Here is an 18,006-nt window from a genome sequence, read left to right as displayed (position 1 = left end):
CTTTACAGTGAGGTGACGGAGCACTGGAACAGGCTGCCCAGGGAGGTGGTGGAGTCTCCTTCTCTGGAGATGTTCAAGACCTGCCTGGATGCCGACCTGTGTGACCTGCTGTAGGGAACCTGCTTTGGCAGGGGGGTTGGACTCGATGATCTCTGGAGGTCCCTTCCAACCCCTACAATTCTGTGATTCTGTGATTCTGTGACAGCACAGTGTCTGCACGGTCCTGGGCTTTTAGGGTGGACCTACTGGCTCTGCGTGGTGTGCAGCCAAAGAATAGAAAATGATTTTCGAAGATGCGAGGGAATGGAAATGCAGAAAAGGCACAGCCGTGTGGTGGCTGATGCTGTGGCCTAGACTGAGGGGATCAGAGCCTTTGTCCTTTGTCCTTTGCTGCCTCATCCACCAGCCCTTGCTCTGCCCTGCAGTGCGGATCCGTGACTACCCACGCTACCTCTTTGAGATCCGGAACTGGCAGCTCTCAGGCCGGCTGATCGGAGCTGAGCAGTGTGGCCAGGCCTGCTCCCGGCGTCGCCAGGTCCTGAAGCTGGGGCTGCCCTGGGGGGATGCGATGGTGGAGAGGAACATGCCTCCCCTAAAGTTCTACCATGACTTCCACTGTAAGAAGCAGAGGGGCCAGGGGGGCTCTGCTGGGGTGGGGACAGGCAAAGGGCTGAGCCGATCCCTGTGTCCCCAGCTGAGATCTCCCAGTTCACCATTGTGTGGGGGCCCTGCTGGGACCCAGCCTGGACCCTGATCAGCCAGTGTGTGGATCTGCTCACCAAGCCCACAGAAGACCCCAGTGCCCCGTTGCCTTGGTGGGACAAGAGCCGCCTTCTTTTCCACGGGGACTGGCACATGGACATCGAGCAGGCCAACCTGCACCAGCTGGCCACTGAGGTGAGTGCTGCTGGGGTTGGGAGCAGATGTAGTGGGGGGGGCATCTCACACCTTCATCTTCCCACGCTTTGTCTGCAGGACCCCTACAACACCACGGAGAACATGCACTGGGAGTGGAGCCACCTCTCCTTCCATTGGAAACCTGGGCAGTTTGTCTTCAAGGGCAGCCTAGACATCAATGTCCGGACAGCTTCCAAGTGAGTGTGGGCTCTGTAGTGTGGGGGCTGTGAATGGTGCCAGGGGGGTAACTGGGGACCTCTTTCCCCTTTCAGATATGATGACTGCTGCTTCCTGCACCTGCCCGACCTGTGCATGACACTGGACATGCAGTGGCTGTGCCACGGGAACCCCCATGACCACCATGGTGTGGTGCTGCGCTCCCCTGAGTTCCTGCCCGAGGTGCCAGTGGGGCAGCAGTACGACTCCTACCGTGCCTTCCGCTCTGAGAACCTCAACCTCTCCATCCGGATGGACCTGACACGGCCCAGTGAGGGTGGGTGACAGCACCCCAGGGATCCCTCCAGGGCAGAGGGGATGGTTTTACTGATCCTTATCAATCCTTCATTGGATGCTCTTGCGTCCTTGCCTCGTGGCACTGGCTGATGGTGGGTGTATTCTCAGAGCACTCCCAGCCCCGGATCCTGCTCTACAGCAGCACGCTCCGCTGGATGCAGAATTTCTGGGCCACGTGGACCAGTGTGACGCGTCCTATCTGCCGTGGGAAGCTCTTCAACAACATGAAGCCCAGTAAGAAGAAGTTGGGGCAGCATTACAAGCAGCTGTCTTACACTGCGCTCTTCCCCCAGCTGCAGGCAAGTCTTGGGGATTGGTTGCTGGTGTTATCTACCTCTCTGTCCAGCTCTCAGCACCTGCTGTCTGCTCCCTTACAGGTACATTACTGGGCCTCCTTTGCCCAGCAGCGGGGGATCCAGGTGGAGTGCTGCCAGGGGCACATCTTCACTCGTGGCACGCAGCGGCTGATCCCACAAGGTGAGTTGGGACCCTGCTGGCAGTGCCTCTGGGCAGGGTGGGGACCTGGCTGATGCCTTTCCCTGTTCTCCAGCCGGCACGGTGATGCGACGCCTCATTTCTGAGTGGAGCATCACACAGATGGTGAGTGATCTGAGCCAGGTCACTGTGCACCTCATGGCCTCCACCTGCGACGAGAACGCTGACCACCGTCTGGATACCCTGGTGAAGAAAACTCACCTGCTGAGCCTGTCTTCCCTCACGTACCAACGGCACAGCAACCGCACAGCTGAGGAGGTACTGCTGGATAAACTGAGCTGTGCTGGCCTGGTGGCATCCCCCTGAAATAAGGGTGTCTTCATCTTTGGGCACAGTGCGGGAGGGCAGAGGCCGGTTGTGGCTTTACTGTGCTGAGGCTCTGACCTTTGTGCCCAGGAGCTGCCCCTGCGGGATGGGGACGATGGTTTCCATACACACCAGCTGCACCTGGTGGACCTGCGAGCATCCTGGACCACCACAAACCGGGACATTGCCTTTGGTCTGTATGATGGCTACAAGAAAGCGGCTGTGCTCAAGCGCAATCTGTCCACCGAGGCTCTGAAGGGGTTGAAGATTGACACACAGCTGCAAGCCAAGAAGCTGAAGCGAGGCCCCCTCTCTGCTCACTCTGTCCCTGCCAAAGTGACTGCTCCCATCACCAGCGGCCGTCCTGAGAGAGCTTCCTCTGGAGGTGTGTGTGGCAGTACAAGCCTGGCAGCACGTGCTAGCCTAGAGCTTCTCCAGCCTTCATATCCTCAACCTTGCACTGATTTTTTTTATTCTTTTCTCCTTCCCTAGGAGCCTACATGTTGCAGAAGCTCATTGAGGAGACAGATAAGTTTGTGGTCTTCACAGAGGAGGAATCAGGAGCTAGTGAGCAGCTGTGTGGCATCGCCGCCTGCCAGACTGATGACATCTACAACCGCAACTGCCTCATTGAGCTGGTCAACTGCCAGGTACCAACCCCTGGCCAGCCTCTGCTCCCCTGGCCTTGTGGTCAGAGGGGCCATGGCTGATCTTGACGCCCTAGGGTCTCTTTTTTAATTCCACAGATGGTGCTGCGTGGTGCGGAGACAGAGGGCTGTGTGATTGTATCTGCTGCAAAGGCTCAACTGCTGCAGTGCCAGCACCACCCTGCCTGGTATGGGGACACACTGAAGCAGAAGACATCTTGGACATGCTTGCTGGATGGCATGCAGTACTTTGCCACAACAGAAAGCAGCCCCACAGAGAGGGAGCATGGGCAGCTCTGGCTGGAGGTGAGAGACTGGGGTTGCACATGGTGGATGAGCTGCAAGAAGGACAGCCACCAATGCATCTTTGCCTTCCTAGGTGAAAAATATTGAGGAGCATCGGCAGCGGAGCCTGGACTCAGTGCAGGAGCTGATGGAGAGTGGGCAGGCAGTGGGTGGCATGGTCAGCACCACCACAGGTACGGCTTGGGGAGCTGGGCACCACGTTACCCAACTCTGCTTGCATGTGACCCTGAGGTTGGCAAAGCTGAGGTGGCTCCAAGAGCAGAGCCAGCTCCAAACCCTGTGCTTGAGAGGTCTCTGTTGTGGCCTTCTGACTTCGGTTCCCCTTCCTGTCTGTCCCCAGACTGGAACCAGCCCTCAGAAGCCCAGCAGACCCAGCAGGTGCAGAGGATCATCTCTCGCTGCAGCTGCAGGATGTACTATATCAGCTACAGCCATGACATTGACCCTGAGCTGGCCACACAGATAAAGCCCCCCGAGACTCCTGCTAACCAGGAGAAGGAGGATCTGCTAAAGAAGCAGGAGGGTGGGTACATGCACACAGTGTGTCTCAGCAGAGCTTTGGGCTGACCCACAAGTGTCTACTGAGCCCAGGGGTGATCCATCTTGTACCTGCTGAGATCAGAAGGGCCCCATGTGTCCTTCTTGTGTCCCTATAGGAGCTGTGGACACATTCACACTCATCCACCACGACCTGGAGATCTCCACAAACCCTGCACAGTATGCAATGATCCTTGACATAGTTAACAACCTGCTGCTGCACGTGGAGCCCAAACGCAAGGTACTCAAAGAGCTGCAAGTCCCCTTGTCACGTGCCTGCATCCAGGGCGCCCCTTCACTTCCCCTGTCCTTGTGGTTAGGAGCACAGTGAGAAGAAGCAGCGGGTGCGCTTCCAGTTGGAAATCTCCAGCAACCCTGAGGAGCAGCGCAGCAGTATCCTACACCTGCAAGAAGCTGTGAGGCAGCACGTCGCACAGATTCGGCAGCTGGAGAAGCAGATGTACTCCAACGTGAAGGTGAGCCCATGTTCAGGGTAGGACTTGGAATCCCTGCCTTGGGATGGAGGGTGCTGAGGGCTGTCTGTCTTCCAGTCCCTGCAGGATGACAGCAAAAACGAGAGCCTGCTCGACCTCAACCACAAGCTACAGCAGCAGCTGAGCCAGGAGAAAGCTGACCTGCAGCTGGAGAGCGAGGAGCTGAACATCCTGATCAGGTATGGGCCATCGCTGGCTTCCACAGTGTTGTTCTCTCTCTAGGGCTCCCCTATCCCAGCATTTCCCTATCTGCTGCAGGTGCTTCAAGGACTTCCAGCTGCAGCGAGCCAACAAGATGGAGCTGCGAAAGCAGCCGGAAGACGTGAGCGTGGCACGGCGGACTGAGTTCTACTTTGCCCAGGCACGCTGGCGCCTGACAGAGGAGGATGGGCAGCTGGGCATAGCTGAGCTGGAGCTGCAGCGCTTCCTCTACAGCAAGGTACTGAGCTGGCTGGTGGCTCTGCAGCCCCTGTGCGTGGGCCTGGAGGTGTGGGGTTAATGATTCCGTGTGCACAGGTCAACAAGTCTGATGACACTGCTGAGCATCTGCTGGAGCTGGGCTGGGTCACGATGAACAACCTCCTGCCCAACGCTGTGTACAAGGCAAGGGGAGCAGCTCTGCTTGCTTGGGGACCTTTTGGTGACCTGGCCCTGTGGCTGTCCTCACTCCAGTCACCCACTTTCCTCCCTGCAGGTGGTGCTGCGTCCCCAGAGCTCCTGCCAGTCCGGCCGCCAGCTGGCACTGAGGATCTTCAGCAAAGTCCGGCCGCCTGTGGGAGGCATCTCCATCAAGGAGCACTTTGAGGTGCTGGGGCTGTGCTGGGAGGTGCAGGACGTGGGCAGAGTTCACCTAGCTCTGACACATCTCTCTCCCTGCAGGTGAACGTGGTCCCACTCACCATCCAGCTCACCCACCAGTTCTTCCATAGGATGATGGGTTTCTTCTTCCCCGGACGCAACGTGGAAGAGGAGGAGGTGGGCGATGAGGAAGACAAGTCCAAGCTGGTGACAACGGGTGAGTGGGGTGGGAGAGGTGTGGCAGTGTTTGATCACCCTCCTGCCACCCGAGCGACTTCCCTGAGCAGCTCTGGCTGCGTGTCTGGATGGTTTTGGGGAGCTGCTGGTGGAATATGTTGAAGAACAGGAACCTGGGGTCTCTTGGGTGGGGAGGGGGCTATTGGGGACAGCAACAAAGCCAGAGGGAATCTGGGTCATGTCTGATCCCCAGCTGGACCCCAACCACTGCCTCCTTCTGCCCTCCCAAGGGATACCTGTGGTGAAGCCACGGCAGCTGATTGGGGCTGATGACTCGCTGGGCCCAGGGAAGGGGGTCACTCAGGGACTGAATCGCACCTCAGGGGTCAGGAGATCATTCCGAAAAGCACCCGAGGTACGTGCTGCCCTGTGGGGGGAGTAGGGAGAGCCCTGCTGTGGTTGCAGTGTCTTGGCCTCGCTTCCTTTTTATCCCCTGCTCCCTCCCACCGTGTGCACGTACATCCTTCACATCCCTACGCTGCACCTTGCTATGATTCCTGCAACATACCCAGTGCCAGAGCAGCTCCTGCTGCTCCCCGGTGAAGCAATGCTGTGGCCCAGTGCCCAGCTATCCCTTCCCCACTGCTTCCTGGCTCTGTCCCCTGTCCTCACCTTCTGCTCCCATCTCTGTCCCCAGCATCCCGTGGATGACATCGACAAGATGAAGGAGCGCGCGGCCATGAACAACTCCTTCATCTACATCAAGATCCCGCAGGTGCCACTGTGTGTCAGCTACAAGGTGAGTGGCCAGCGGGATGTGGGAGCACGGGGGGCAGCGTGCCACTCTGCCTCACCGCCCTTTCCCCTGCTCAGGGCGAGAAGAACAGCGTGGACTGGGGTGACCTGAACCTGGTGCTGCCTTGCCTGGAGTACCACAACAATACTTGGACGTGGCTGGACTTTGCCATGGCGGTGAAGAGGGACAGCCGCAAAGCCTTGGTGGCACAGGTACATGGGGATGGCGCTGTCCCCCTTCCCTCTATGGGGGCAAAGCCTCTATGGGGACAGGCTTGCTCCAGTGTGAAGCCGAGGGTGCTGTGTGCAGCCCTATGGTGCTGAGCCCTCGCTCCTGGTGCAGGTGATCAAAGAGAAGCTGCGCCTGAAGCCTGCAGCGGGTGCGGAGACACGGGGGAAGCTGGAGAACAAATCAGATGGGACCATCCAGCAGCAGGAGGAGGACGAGAAGGCACGTCTGCTCATCGGGCTGAGCGTGGGCGAGAAGAACCCCAGCAAGAAGTCCATCTTTGGCAGGCGCAAATGATGGCAGCACCCGGCAGGCCGGGAAGGGACTGGGGTCCCCTGAGCTCCTCATAGCGAAGGGGCAGCCCTATAGCAGTGAGGGGACCACGCTGCTGATGCCCGAGGCGGGGGGCAACCCCGTTGCTGTGGGGCCTGGAAGCAGCCGTGCTGTGGGGCTGCTTTGTGGGGTGCAGCCCCCCCTGTGCCAAAGGTCCTGTAGGTCCCTGCTGCATGGCTGCTGGCCCCAAGGCCCGGTGAAGCAGCAGGATCGCTCCAGGCTGGGAGAAAGGGGAACAGGAGAGAGTTTAAATAAGAGTTTTTAATTTGGAACAGCCTCGGTCCCAGGGGTTGTCATTCACCCTCCTGGCTTGCGTCGCACTGCTCTCAGCACAGCAGCACCTCGGCCGTGTAGGTTCACCCCCTGCACATCCTACGGGGTTCTCCTACCCCATTTAAGGGCTCCCCCCTCATCCAGCTCTGCATGACCCCCGCTGCCTGGAGCTCTATGGGGGCTGGGGCTGCACTGACCCTTTAACCCTCTTCATTTGGGATTTGCCCCGAAGGAAGGAAGGTGGGGGGGATGGATGGGAGCACCCCCAGCTCTTACCGGGGGCTGGGATGGGGGCGGCTCGGAGTCCGTGCCTGCCGCCCGGCGCGGATGGGGGGTGGGTACCGCACGGAGCCCCGGTGCCGGGGGGGTCGGGGCGGGGCGGGGCGGGGCGAGGTTATGTAAGGCGGCGATTAACGGGGCCGGGCCGGGCGGCGGCGCGATGGGAGCAGCCAGCAGCGGGTCCGGCCCGGGGCCCCCCCAGGTGCGTGAGGTGGCCCCGACGGCGTCCCCGCGTCCCCCTATCCGGTGTCTGACCCCGGCCCGCTGACGGCTGCCCCCCCGGTTCCGTAGGGCCGAGCCGTGGGGTCGTGGGTGCGGGCGCTGCTCCGCCGGAGCGGGTCGGTCCAGGGGCCGGTGCCGGTACCGGGACTCGCTGTGGCCGCCGAGGAGCCGCCGTTCCCGGGGTGGCCGCTGCCGCAGCTCGTCTCGCTCTTCCTGCCGGAGTTCCCCGTTCGCCCCTCCGCCCGGCAGCAGCAGCTCAAGGTGCCGTCCGGGGACAGATGCAGCGCACCGGGGAATCCTTCTGCTTCACCGGGGACTCCGCGAGTCCCGCGTGCCTCCCGACGGGTCCCCTCGCGCCCTGTGCCCGCTCTGTTGATGTCCTACCGGGATTTCCGAGCGTCCTGTTCGGGTCCCCGTGCGGTCGGTGCCTTTCAGCGAGGTCTCTGCCCTCCCTACGAGGTCCCCGTGCATCCTTACAGCAGTCCACGACCGTCTCACCGAGTCCCTTTCTCCTCCCGTCTGGGTCCCCCCTGTGCGTTCCCTCTGCACCCCGTGTGCCCCACACTGCTATGTCCCCATCCCTCGTGTCCCCATCCTCTACGTCCCTCCGTGTGCCCTATTGTGTACCTCAAGGACTTTATTTCCACCCCCCCTGCCCTATGCCACTCACCCACCCAGGGGGGGTGTACTCCTCATCATTCCATAGCGTGTACAGCTCCTGTCCCCCCCCCTCCTCCCAGATCCTGGGCTTGGTGGCCAAAGGCTCCTTCGGTACCATCCTAAAAGTGTTGGACTGCGGGCGAGAGAAGGTCTGCGCCGTGAAGGTGGGTGCTGCCCCATGGCCTGGGGCTTCCATGCTGTCCCAGGGACCCCCCCCCCACCCCAATCCTGACAGTCCCTCTTCCAGGTCGTGCCCAAAGTGGAGGTGCTGCGCCGTGACACCCTTAAGCAGTGCAAGGAAGAAGTCAGCATCCAGGTTAGGGGAGAGAAGGGGGGGTTGGGGGGGGCACAGGGAGGGATCCCCCTCATCCCAGGGGCCGCTCACCCTCTCCGTTTTGTATCCCCAGAGACAAGTCAGGCACCCGTTTGTCCACGGCCTTGGGGACAGCTGGCAGGGCCAGCGCCACCTCTTCATCAGTGAGTGACCATTTGCCCGCAGGCTCCCCCCAGCCCCCCCCTGCTCTGCCTGTGCACGTGTTCCCACTGCCTGCACACGTGTTTCCCCCCCCTGCACGTTCTGCACGCTGCCCGCAGGGACTCGGCGCCGGGCTGCTGCCTCCCAACCCTCACCCACTGCAAAGACAGCAATGGGACGATGGGGAAAAAGGCCACTGTGCCATTGTCACAGCTCTGGTGGCTCTGTGCCACCGCTGGGCCCATAGGGTTTGTGCAGATCTGTGAGCCCCAAGGGTCGCGTCACCTCGGTGCCCGTGTAGCCACAGTGCTTGTGCCACCTTTGTGACCATGTGCTTGCAGTGCAAGCGGGCAACCATCCTTGTGTCACCTTCATGCCCACATGGCCACTTGTGCCTCCTTCATTACCGTGTGGTCACAGTACGTGCGCCACTTTTGAGCCCATGCGTCCACGTTGTTGTGCCCCCTCCATGCCCACGTAGCCACAGTTCTCAAGCTACTTTCATGCCCACATGCCTGCGATGTTTGTGTTGCCCATACATTTGCAGTGCTTGTGCTGTCTTTGTGCCCATGTGGCCACATGGTCTGTGTATCCCTGGTGCCTGTATCACCTTGGGCACAGTGCTTGCAAGCTCCCTGTGCCCACATAGCTCTGATGCCCAGAAGATCCCAGCCCTTGTGCCACCTCCCCACCCATACAGCCCCACCTTGGTGCCTGCGTGGCTCCGGGTAAGGGTGCTGTGACCCATCCTGGCAGTGTGCACCTACTGCAGCACTGGGGACCTGCATGCACTGTGGCGTGCAGCTGGGTGCTTCACCGAGGCCACCGTCCGCCTGTTTGCTGCTGAGCTGGTCCTGGTGCTGGGTGAGTAGGAGCTCAGCCCCCCTCTGAGGGTGGCAATCGGCACGGTGTAAGGAGGGGACACCCAGTCTCTGACAGCTCCATCTTGTCCCCAGTGTACCTCCACGACCTGGGCATCGTGCACAGAGATGTGAAGGTGAGCGATAGCGGGGAGGGGGGACAAAAAGGCACTGTGGATCTCTGCATCCCCTCACATGGAGGCCCACCTCAGAGCTTGTTTTATTTCAGATGGAAAACATCCTCCTGGACGAGAGAGGTGAGGGCCTGGTGGCATTGGTGCGAGGACATCCTGTGCATGGGAACGTCCCATCCATAGGGTCACCCCCTCCATGGGCCCCTCCTCTTGCACTGTTTTGCTCCCCAGGGCATCTCAAACTCGCTGACTTTGGCCTCTCCCGACACCTGCGCTGCGGTGAGCGGGCACACACCATCTGTGGCACTCTGCAGTACATGGGTAAGGGGACAGCTTAGGGGGGGATGAAGGCGGAAGGATGGAGGCACACCCTCCAACCCACTCACCTCCTCATCCCTGCAGCCCCAGAGGTGCTGAGCGGGGGTCCCTACAGCCACGCAGCTGACTGGTGGTCCCTGGGTGTGCTGCTCTTCGCCTTGGCCAGCGGGGAGGTGAGCACTGCGGGGTGATGATGGCCTTAGGGTACCACATGGAGCCCCTAAGCCTGCTCCTTGTCCCCCCCCAGTTTCCAGTGCCGCCAGCAAGGGACCACGTGGCCATGCTGGAGCGTGTCAAAGAGAGCAGCTACACGACCCCCCCTGCGCTCAGCCCTGCGCTGAGCCGACTGCTGGCTGAGGTAACCCCAACCCTTGGGCTGAGTGTCCCCAGCGCCGTCCCCCTCGTCACTCACCGTCCTCCCTCTGTTGCCAGCTGCTGTGCCACAACCCCCTTCGCCGCCTGCGTTACCTCCACCACTTCCAGGGCCACCCTTTTTTCCGGGGGCTGCCTTTCGACGCCGAGCTTCTACAAAAGGACCCGGTGGCCTTGGCTGTGGCCCCACACCCCAGCGAGCAGCCTCTGCCCGACCCTGACACGTTTGACGACTTCGACTGCGACCTCACCGCCGCCCCCTCGAACCGGCCGTGGCCTGGTTGAGCCTCCGCTGGAGGGACCCCGGAACCACGGAGGGACCCCCGCACCACTCAGGGACACCCCCCTTCCCTCTGTACCTCTTCCCACGGGAGCAATAAACCCAGACCCGACGGTAATGCTGTGGGTGTCCCCTGTAGGGCTGCGCACCGAGGGCAGGGGCTGGGGGCAACGTACAAAGCTGAGCCCCCCGCACTCAACGCAAACCTTCCAGCTCCGCGCTGCGCAGCACGCCCGCAATTCCCGCGCGGGGTGGGCGGGGTCACTGAGAAACCACGCCCACGTCGCACGTAACCACGCCCACAAATGACGTAGCCCCGCCCCAATCGCGGGACCAATCAGAGCCGCGCGTTGTTTTCAAATGGGCGGCGGGGAGCGGCGCGGCGGGTGTGCGGCCATGCGGGGAGCGCGCGTCAAATCCGTGAGTGCGGGGAACGTGGGGGGGGGGTGGCGTCGGGGGTCCCGGTCCCGGTCCCGGTCCCGGTCCCGGTCTTGCAGCCGCTTTTTATCCGACCGAGTGTCTGGTATGACAGTAGAGACGGCTCCGCTGGGGGTCCCGGTAGCGGTTCTAGGGGCGGTTGGAGGGTTGGACGCAGCGCCGTTCGGTCCGTGCCGGGGGGGGGTGCGGTGGTTCCGGTGCTGACCCCCCGGTGCCCGTTCCCCAGGCACAACGGCGGCCCCTGCAGGAGCTGCGGCTGCAGCAGGGAGCGGAGCGTACCAACATCACCCCGCTGCTCCGCCGCTTGCGGCTCAAGGTCGGTGCGGTGGCGGGGGGGAGATGGGAGAGAGCGTACAGGAGCTGGGGGGCACCTGGGTGGAGTTCAGGGTATGGGGGAGTAGACTGGGGTGTTTAGGGAGGGGAATGGGATACGGGTGTGGGGATGAGCTGGAGGGCAGCTATAGGGTTTACAGGGTATGGGGCACTGGAGGAAATGGGTGGGGGTATGGAGGTACAGGGGTAGGGCGAGGGGCTGCCCTGATTCCTCTCCCCTCCGTTCTCTAGGACCACGATGGCAACACTCCTGTGCCTCGCACCCAGTGCCCCCCTGGCCGCATTGCCCCTGGGCTCCCCCACACTGCTCTCCCATGCTCCCCCTGCCGCATTGACTTCAGCCCCCGGAAGATCCCCCTGGAGCCCTTAGGCAACGCCACCCCAGACCCCGTCAGCATTTCGGAACCCTCTGGCCATGCCACCCTTGTTACAGATGCCCCAGAGCCCCCAGATGATGCCACCTCAGGGCCTGACACCCTGGTGCCCTCAGATGATGCTCCCCAAGAAGCCAGCCCCCCAGAGACCCCCAGCAGGGCCCCCCAAGAGCCCCATGGCAGTGCCCCAGTGCCCTTCCCATTCTCTCCCAGCCTCCTCCCCCCACTGCCTCCCTCTCCAGACCACCCCAGCAGCACTTCCTTGGAGCTGCGTACTCCTGACCCTGCTGGCAGCACCTCCGTGGGGCCCTGCACTCTGGACACCCCTGGCAGCCCCTCCCCAGGCCCCCCAGGCACCTCCACCCCACAGGATACTCCATTCCGCAGGTGGCGAGCGCCCCCCCCCGATCTCTCCTGCAGCCCCGTGGCTTCCCAACCTCTGGCTGAGAATGGGGATGTGGGTACTCCTCCACATCACAGTACCTTGGGGATGGCTGGATCCCCAAGCCCTGCCCCACCAGAGCAGTGCTCCCCCCATATTGAGGCAGTGGGGTCAGAGCCTGTAGACTCAGCAGTGGCAGCCACCCCAGTGTCTTTGTCTGAGCCATCCCTGGGGGCTGTGTCCTGGATAATGCCACTGGTGTGGCTGGAGAGGACCCTCCCTGCCTCGTCCCTGCTGGAGTCCCTGCGGCACAGCCTCCCCCTGTCTGTGTCGTGGCGGGATGCTGGCACCAATGTCACCCCAGTGCCTACTGCAGCTGTCAGAACTGGTGTCACCCCAGTGCCCACTGTGTCTATGGGTACCACTGTAACCCCAGTGTCCACTGTACCTGTGGGGAGCAGCGTCACCCCAGTGCCAACCATGGCTGCAGGCACCACCGTCACCCCAGTGCCCACTGGATCCATTGCCACCAATGTCACCCCGATATCCACTGGATCCATTGGCACCAGTGTCACCCCAGTGCCCACTGGATCCATTGCCACCAATGTCACCCCGATATCCACTGGATCCATTGGCACCAGTGTCACCCCAGTATCCACTGGATCCATTGGCACCAGTGTCACCCCAGTGCCCACCATGGCTATAGGCACCAGTGTCACCCCAGTGCTCACCGTATCTATGGGCACCACCATGACCCCGGAGGAGAGGAGTGCTGGCACATCCATACCTGGTGGTGCCAAGGACAGCGCTGCTGAGACCGACTCTCTGCTCTGGCAGTACGTGTCCCTGCTGGGTATGGGGATGGGCTCCCAGGCCATGTCCCATTCCCAGCCACCAGGGTTCCCTCTGTCCACAGCTGTCCCCGGGAGCAGCTGCGTTTGCTGCCGCGAGCAGAGCTGGAGGGACGGCTGGAGAGCACCCTGATCATCATTGAGGCCCTCTCACTGCAGCTGCGTGACTGGCAGGACTGCCAGCACCCACTCCCTGCTGTGGGGCCAGCAGGGCAGAGGGATGCACACACTCAGACTGATGTCACTCGGCCCCAGGGGGTGAGTGAGTGTCCCCTCCTGCAGGGCTGCATCCCACCGCGTGCAGGAAGGGCTTGGGATCAGCATGGCGCATGGCACGGGGTTGGAGTGCTGTGTAGAAGTGCTGTTGGGGCACATCCTGCCCTGCCTTTAGGAGGAGGGGATTTACCACGACCTCTACGTGGAGCTGCGGAGGAAGGCGCAGGCTGTGCAACGGCAGCATGGAGCAGAGCAGGAGTTGGCACGGCAGCTGGTGCGGGCAGCAGAGGCAATGGTGCGTTGAGGTGTATGGGATTTGGGCACTGCCACCCCCAGTGCCATCGGTGCCCTCATCATCCCTTCCTCAGGATGCATGGACTGGGCAGCGCCGTGCGCTGTGGGATGTTGCAGACACCGCTCTGCAGGGCATGAAGAAAGACCACGCAGCACTGGAGCAGGAGGTGAGTGCAGGGGCACGGAGGTGGCTCTGGGGATGTGGGTGAGGGAGGTGGCAGATGGCAGCTGGAGGAGGGCTGCCGTCCCTTTGCAGCGGCTGCAGGTGCGTGCCATGGTGTCCCGGTGCGAGGCGGTGCTGCGTGCTGTGCCCGGAAAGCTGCAGAGCTGCCTGCAGGAGCGGGATGCTGCACAGCAACATGCGGATGAAGCCCTTCGTGCTAAGCAGGAGGTAACGTGTCCCACGTGGGACGCTGCTATCCCCACCCAGGGATGGGGGGTGATGTGCCCTGAGCTGTGCCACCCCTTTTTGCAGAGCGATGCTTTCCTGGAGGCGTTCCGTTCCCACGCTGCTGCCCAGATTGGTGCCCGCACGCAGAGCCTGGAGCTGCAGCAGGAGCTGAGCGCGCTGCTGGCAGCTGCTGTCCAACAGCAGGTATGCTGTGTCCTCCACACCCTGCGGGGTTCGTAGCCCTGGCTTAGGGCTGTGCTCCAAGCAACCCCCGTGGCAACGCTCCCTGCTTTCCTCTCCTCTAGGTGTCCCTGGCTGCAGAGGCTCAGCCCTTCCGGGAATTCATAGACGTGACCTTTGCCAACCTCCAGGAGGAGCGAGGAGCGCTGGATGGAGAGGTGAGGGCTGTCCCGACACTGGGTGCCACCCATGTCACCAGCACTCAGCTCACCCTGGGGCTGTCCTGTCCCTTTGTAGAGGGAGCAGGTGCGTGCCCTGGTGTCTCGCTGCATGACTGCGCTGCGGGACGTCCCCACCAAGCTGCACAGCTGCCTGCAGGAGCGGGATGCTGCACTGCAACAGGTGGAGGAAGCCCTCCAAGCCAAGAAGGAGGTAATGGGGCCACCCAGTGCACCTCAGCGATTCCAGATACGGAAGGGGATTTGTGGGGGCTGTCCTATGGAGGGCATGGGGAACGGAGCACACGAGTGCTCTCTGATGTGTGGGATCCTCTGGGTTAACCCCGCATCTATGTAGGTGTCCCAGCAGCTGGAGGAAACCCTGCAGGCTCTGCAGGATGCGGTGACCCAGGGGGAGCAGCTGGCAGTCACCAACTCACGCCTCAGCACAGGTAGTGGGGAGGGGGAAGGGCACAATAGGGGGGTGGCAGTGGAGTGTGGAGTGTCTCTGTGCTCACAGCTCTTCACCTACAGACCTGAGCACGGTGATGAAGCAGCTGGCTAGCCTGCAGCAGGAGCAGGACGCGCTGCAGCAGGACTATGAGGAGCAGAAGGAGATGATGAGCCGGTGGGTCTGCACCCCTGGCACCTCGCCCTGCCCCATCAAAGCCCCTCTCAACACCCCCAGCCCATCCCTTGGGGTGATCCCCCTTTCCCCCCACGGCTTATCCCCATCCATCCCTTGGCGTCAGGCTGACCAAGGAGCGGGATGCTCTGCAGCGGGAGCGCCAGGAGCTGCAGGAAGCAGCAGAGTGCCGGGAGGTAAGAGCCAGGGCGCACGGCACGTGGCACGGTGTCACATGTCCCCACTGGTAGGTGGCAGCCGGCCAGCAGAGCCAGCAGCCCGCGGCGCTGACAGCCCGCACGTAGGGCTGCACTCACAGTGATGCTCAGGATAATTCCCCCAGCTGTGTGTGTCGTGCATGTCCCATGCTTTTGGGGGGATTGGCTGGCTGCCCTTGGTTGAATAGGACCATGCAGGGGTTGCTCATGGCCGTGTGTATTGTTTCCCCCCTCCTACCCTATCCTGCAGTTTCTGGACCAGGAGAACCGCATGTCCCGCCGGCAGCTGATGGAGGTGGAAGCCAAGCTGCAATCCACATTGGCTGAGCTGCAGGAGTGCAGCCTGCAGCACGAGGAGTTGCTAGAAGCCCACCAAGGCCTGCAGTATGACTTTGTGCTTCCTCCTGCTACCCGAGCCCTTGGGGTTGGGCACGCAGTCCCATTGCGTGCATGGGGGGAGGGAGGCACAGCTTTAGGCAAAGCAGCTCCGGCTGAGGGCAGTAATTCAGGTTGGGGAACTCAGTAGTGCCGGTTTTGCACCCTTTGGGGCATGGGTGGAGGTGGTCGTGGTGGGAGCGTGGGGTCGTTGAGGTTGGAGAAAGCCTTAAAGCAAATCAAGTCCCGCCCCAACCTGTCCTGCCTCCGGGTTGGGATGAGTTGCTCACATTGTTTTCCCCCCTGCAGGGAGGAACGAGCGGCCTTGCAAAAGGAGCTGGAGAGCACCAAGGCGGAGCTGCAGGACCTGCAGCTCAAGAGGGACAGGGTGTCCTGGTGCTCAGCAGGCATTGCTGAGAGCAAGGCGAGGCTGCAGAAGCTGGCTGACTGCCTGCGAGCCGCCCTGCCTCAGCAGGTGGGGACCCTCTTATGGGGGCAAGAGGGCACACGTGCCATCGGAGCACCCCCAGCGCTACATCCCCTCCTTCCCATAGGATGATGATGATGAGGTTCCATCAAGGAGCAAGACCTGGACCCCAGGCTGGAGGACCCCCCGTGGGCCCTGGACCCCCCACAGCAGTGCTTGGACCCCCGTGTGCCGCACACCTGCCCGCCACACACCGCACCGTGCCAGGGGGTCCTTTGTAGGCAGTGTTTTGAAGGCGGTGTCAGGAAGAGGTGAGGCTCTGGGGGTCCCCAGGTTGTGGGGCTGGTCTTGGACCCCCTAGGCTGTAGGGGGGACATCTCTTCCTGGACTCCCCTCCGTGCACTCTGCCCTTCTGCAGATGGCGATGAAGGCACTGGATGTGAGAGCCTATCTGCCAGGGATAGGGCTGTATCCACACCGAAGCCCCCAGGTATCACACTGTCCCTGCCCCTCACATCCTCAGCGTGTCCCCCCACCACCCTGCTGAGCAGCCCCCCGCCCGCAGAGCCCGAGGATGGTCTGATGGAGCAGGCAGCTGAGCTGCGGGCCGTGGTGTCTGACCTCTCTGTGCTGAGCTCCCGCATCCAAGAGTTGGAGCAGAGCGAGTTCAGGGCGCTGCAGGCAGAGATGTGAGTCCAGGGGGGATGCAGTGGGGAGGTTTGGGTCTTGGGGGGGGGGGGGGGGGGGGGGCTTACATGGAATTTGGTAATGGGGGCATGGACACTTCCCTTTGCCCTGCTGCTGCTCCAAAGTGAGCTGGTGGGCACGGGTTGACCTTCCCAAATGGGGACAGCCATATGAGGGGTTTTGATGCACTGTGATCTTCCACCTGTTCAGCCCCATTGTGTCCCCTCTCCCTCCCCCCATCCAGCTGTGACCTGCAGCTTCAGCTGGAGAAGGTGACAACTGAGAGCCAGGAGCGGATGGATGCCCAGGCTGCCAGCATTGCTAAGCTGAACAAGGCGCTGCAGGGCAAGCTGCAGGTGAGGCCTCCCCCCACCCCAGAACTGGGCCAGGGCAGAGCTGAACTGGGTTGGGCTGGGATCTGGGACAGCAGGATCTGGGTGACCTCAAATGTGAGGGTGCCATTGGGGTGTGGAGGGGGGGGGGCATAGCTTGACCCCGCTCCCTGACCCTGCAGAACGAGAAGGAGCTGCAGGACGTTGTGAAACAGCAGGAAGCGAAGATGCTGCAACTCATTGACAAGAGTGAGGAGGTGACGGTACGTGCAGGGCTACAGCGGGGTAGTAACCCACACCCTGGGAGGGGGGGGGGACAGCAATGGGACCCCCCTCACCGCCCCACTGCCTCCCTTTGCAGAGGCTGCAGGAGGAGGTGACCCAGCTGAAGCGCTCGCTGCAGCGTGCAGAGACCGAGGCCAAGGTGCTGTGGGAGGAGATGAGAGGACAGGAGGCCAAGGGGGTCTCGGCCCACGTGCAGGAGCGCGTCCTGCTGCGGCAGGAGGTGGGTATGAGGTCGGGGTTGTGGGGCCTGGTCCTCCTGCAGCCCCTTGGTGCAGGTAGGAGTGCAGAGCGCCCATCCTTGCTCTGCTTGCAGGTGGATAAGCTGCGCTTGCTGCTGCTGGAGAAGGAGGATGAGAATGTGGTGGTGTCAGGGAATTACCTGGAGCAGGTATGGGGTAGGGGGGAGACACTCCGGTGCTCCCTCTTCCCAGGGCTGTGTCCTTATGGCCTCCCCCCATTGCAGGTGCGAGGGTTGGAGCTGAGGCTCAGCCATGCACAAAAGATGCTGCGGAACCACGAGGAGCTGCGGGAGACAGTGAAGGAGGTGAGGTGATCCCGGCATCTTTGCTCCTGTCCCTCTGGGAGCTGCAGCAGTACCTCCAATCTCCTAACCCTGCTCCTGTTTCCCAGATCCTGCTGTCCCTCCCCGAGGTGCCCCCAGAGCTCGGCGCCCTCCTGCAGCACCTGGGGTTGAAGCCAAACAGCGAGAAAGCTCCAGCTCTGCTGTAACCCACAGCGTGAAACGTTGCCATTCTTAACACCATCGTTATTTATTGAATAAAGTTTGTTAACATTCACCCTGTCCCCTGCCTGGGGACACCCCCTGCCCCCCCCCCCCTCCCATGGATGTGCTTCCCCCCTGGTGCTGCTCTCAATAAGGCTCCGTGTTCCCAAAGCTCCCACCCCATCTGACCCAGCTTCCCTCCCCAGGGCCCCCGCTCCTCCTCCTGGCCTAGATTCCCCTCCCCCCCCCCCCCGGC

The 18,006-nt window shown here is 62.0% G+C and overlaps 3 protein-coding genes across 3 annotated transcripts in view; all 3 read left to right on the top strand.

Annotated features, from left to right (window-relative positions):
• Positions 1 to 6,801, top strand: part of KIAA0100 (KIAA0100 ortholog) — a 13,245-nt gene extending 6,444 nt beyond the window's left edge. The window contains exons 17-39 of the mRNA XM_042879820.1: positions 426 to 617; positions 695 to 897; positions 976 to 1,094; positions 1,170 to 1,390; positions 1,519 to 1,709; positions 1,788 to 1,887; positions 1,961 to 2,163; positions 2,302 to 2,596; positions 2,704 to 2,861; positions 2,958 to 3,164; positions 3,238 to 3,337; positions 3,505 to 3,687; positions 3,821 to 3,942; positions 4,022 to 4,177; positions 4,253 to 4,374; positions 4,454 to 4,634; positions 4,712 to 4,798; positions 4,890 to 5,000; positions 5,075 to 5,210; positions 5,461 to 5,585; positions 5,868 to 5,969; positions 6,044 to 6,178; positions 6,309 to 6,801. Of these exons, the coding sequence (XP_042735754.1) occupies positions 426 to 617; positions 695 to 897; positions 976 to 1,094; positions 1,170 to 1,390; positions 1,519 to 1,709; positions 1,788 to 1,887; positions 1,961 to 2,163; positions 2,302 to 2,596; positions 2,704 to 2,861; positions 2,958 to 3,164; positions 3,238 to 3,337; positions 3,505 to 3,687; positions 3,821 to 3,942; positions 4,022 to 4,177; positions 4,253 to 4,374; positions 4,454 to 4,634; positions 4,712 to 4,798; positions 4,890 to 5,000; positions 5,075 to 5,210; positions 5,461 to 5,585; positions 5,868 to 5,969; positions 6,044 to 6,178; positions 6,309 to 6,491 (3,632 nt within the window). The 3' untranslated portion in view covers positions 6,492 to 6,801. The remainder of the gene's footprint in view (positions 1 to 425; positions 618 to 694; positions 898 to 975; positions 1,095 to 1,169; positions 1,391 to 1,518; positions 1,710 to 1,787; positions 1,888 to 1,960; positions 2,164 to 2,301; positions 2,597 to 2,703; positions 2,862 to 2,957; positions 3,165 to 3,237; positions 3,338 to 3,504; positions 3,688 to 3,820; positions 3,943 to 4,021; positions 4,178 to 4,252; positions 4,375 to 4,453; positions 4,635 to 4,711; positions 4,799 to 4,889; positions 5,001 to 5,074; positions 5,211 to 5,460; positions 5,586 to 5,867; positions 5,970 to 6,043; positions 6,179 to 6,308) is intronic.
• A 438-nt stretch (positions 6,802 to 7,239) lies between these two features.
• Positions 7,240 to 10,565, top strand: RSKR (ribosomal protein S6 kinase related). Its single transcript, XM_042879951.1, has 12 exons — positions 7,240 to 7,281; positions 7,371 to 7,562; positions 8,042 to 8,125; positions 8,209 to 8,277; positions 8,369 to 8,438; positions 9,193 to 9,300; positions 9,393 to 9,433; positions 9,526 to 9,553; positions 9,662 to 9,751; positions 9,833 to 9,921; positions 9,996 to 10,106; positions 10,181 to 10,565. Exons 1-12 carry the CDS (start codon positions 7,240 to 7,242, stop codon positions 10,403 to 10,405), a joined length of 1,149 nt encoding a protein of 382 aa, XP_042735885.1. The 3' UTR covers positions 10,406 to 10,565.
• Positions 10,566 to 10,796: 231 nt separating this feature from the next.
• SPAG5 (sperm associated antigen 5) lies at positions 10,797 to 17,786 on the top strand. Its single transcript, XM_042879950.1, has 23 exons — positions 10,797 to 10,820; positions 11,065 to 11,154; positions 11,403 to 12,763; positions 12,844 to 13,036; positions 13,170 to 13,289; positions 13,363 to 13,455; positions 13,545 to 13,883; positions 13,985 to 14,077; positions 14,157 to 14,291; positions 14,436 to 14,529; positions 14,612 to 14,705; positions 14,830 to 14,899; positions 15,171 to 15,304; positions 15,605 to 15,770; positions 15,850 to 16,033; positions 16,141 to 16,212; positions 16,288 to 16,411; positions 16,654 to 16,765; positions 16,924 to 17,004; positions 17,103 to 17,246; positions 17,340 to 17,414; positions 17,490 to 17,570; positions 17,657 to 17,786. The coding sequence occupies exons 1-23, from the start codon at positions 10,797 to 10,799 to the stop codon at positions 17,753 to 17,755; spliced, it is 3,978 nt and encodes a 1,325-aa protein (XP_042735884.1). The 3' UTR covers positions 17,756 to 17,786.
• The last annotated feature ends 220 nt before the right edge of the window (positions 17,787 to 18,006 follow it).

This window comes from Lagopus leucura, unplaced genomic scaffold (genome assembly GCF_019238085.1).
Source record: "Lagopus leucura isolate 7727_CA_CO unplaced genomic scaffold, USGS_WTPT01 Super-Scaffold_100024, whole genome shotgun sequence".
NCBI classification, from domain to species: Eukaryota; Metazoa; Chordata; class Aves; order Galliformes; family Phasianidae; genus Lagopus; species Lagopus leucura.
Note: the sequence above shows the minus strand (reverse complement) of the source record. Positions and strands in the feature narration are given on the sequence as shown.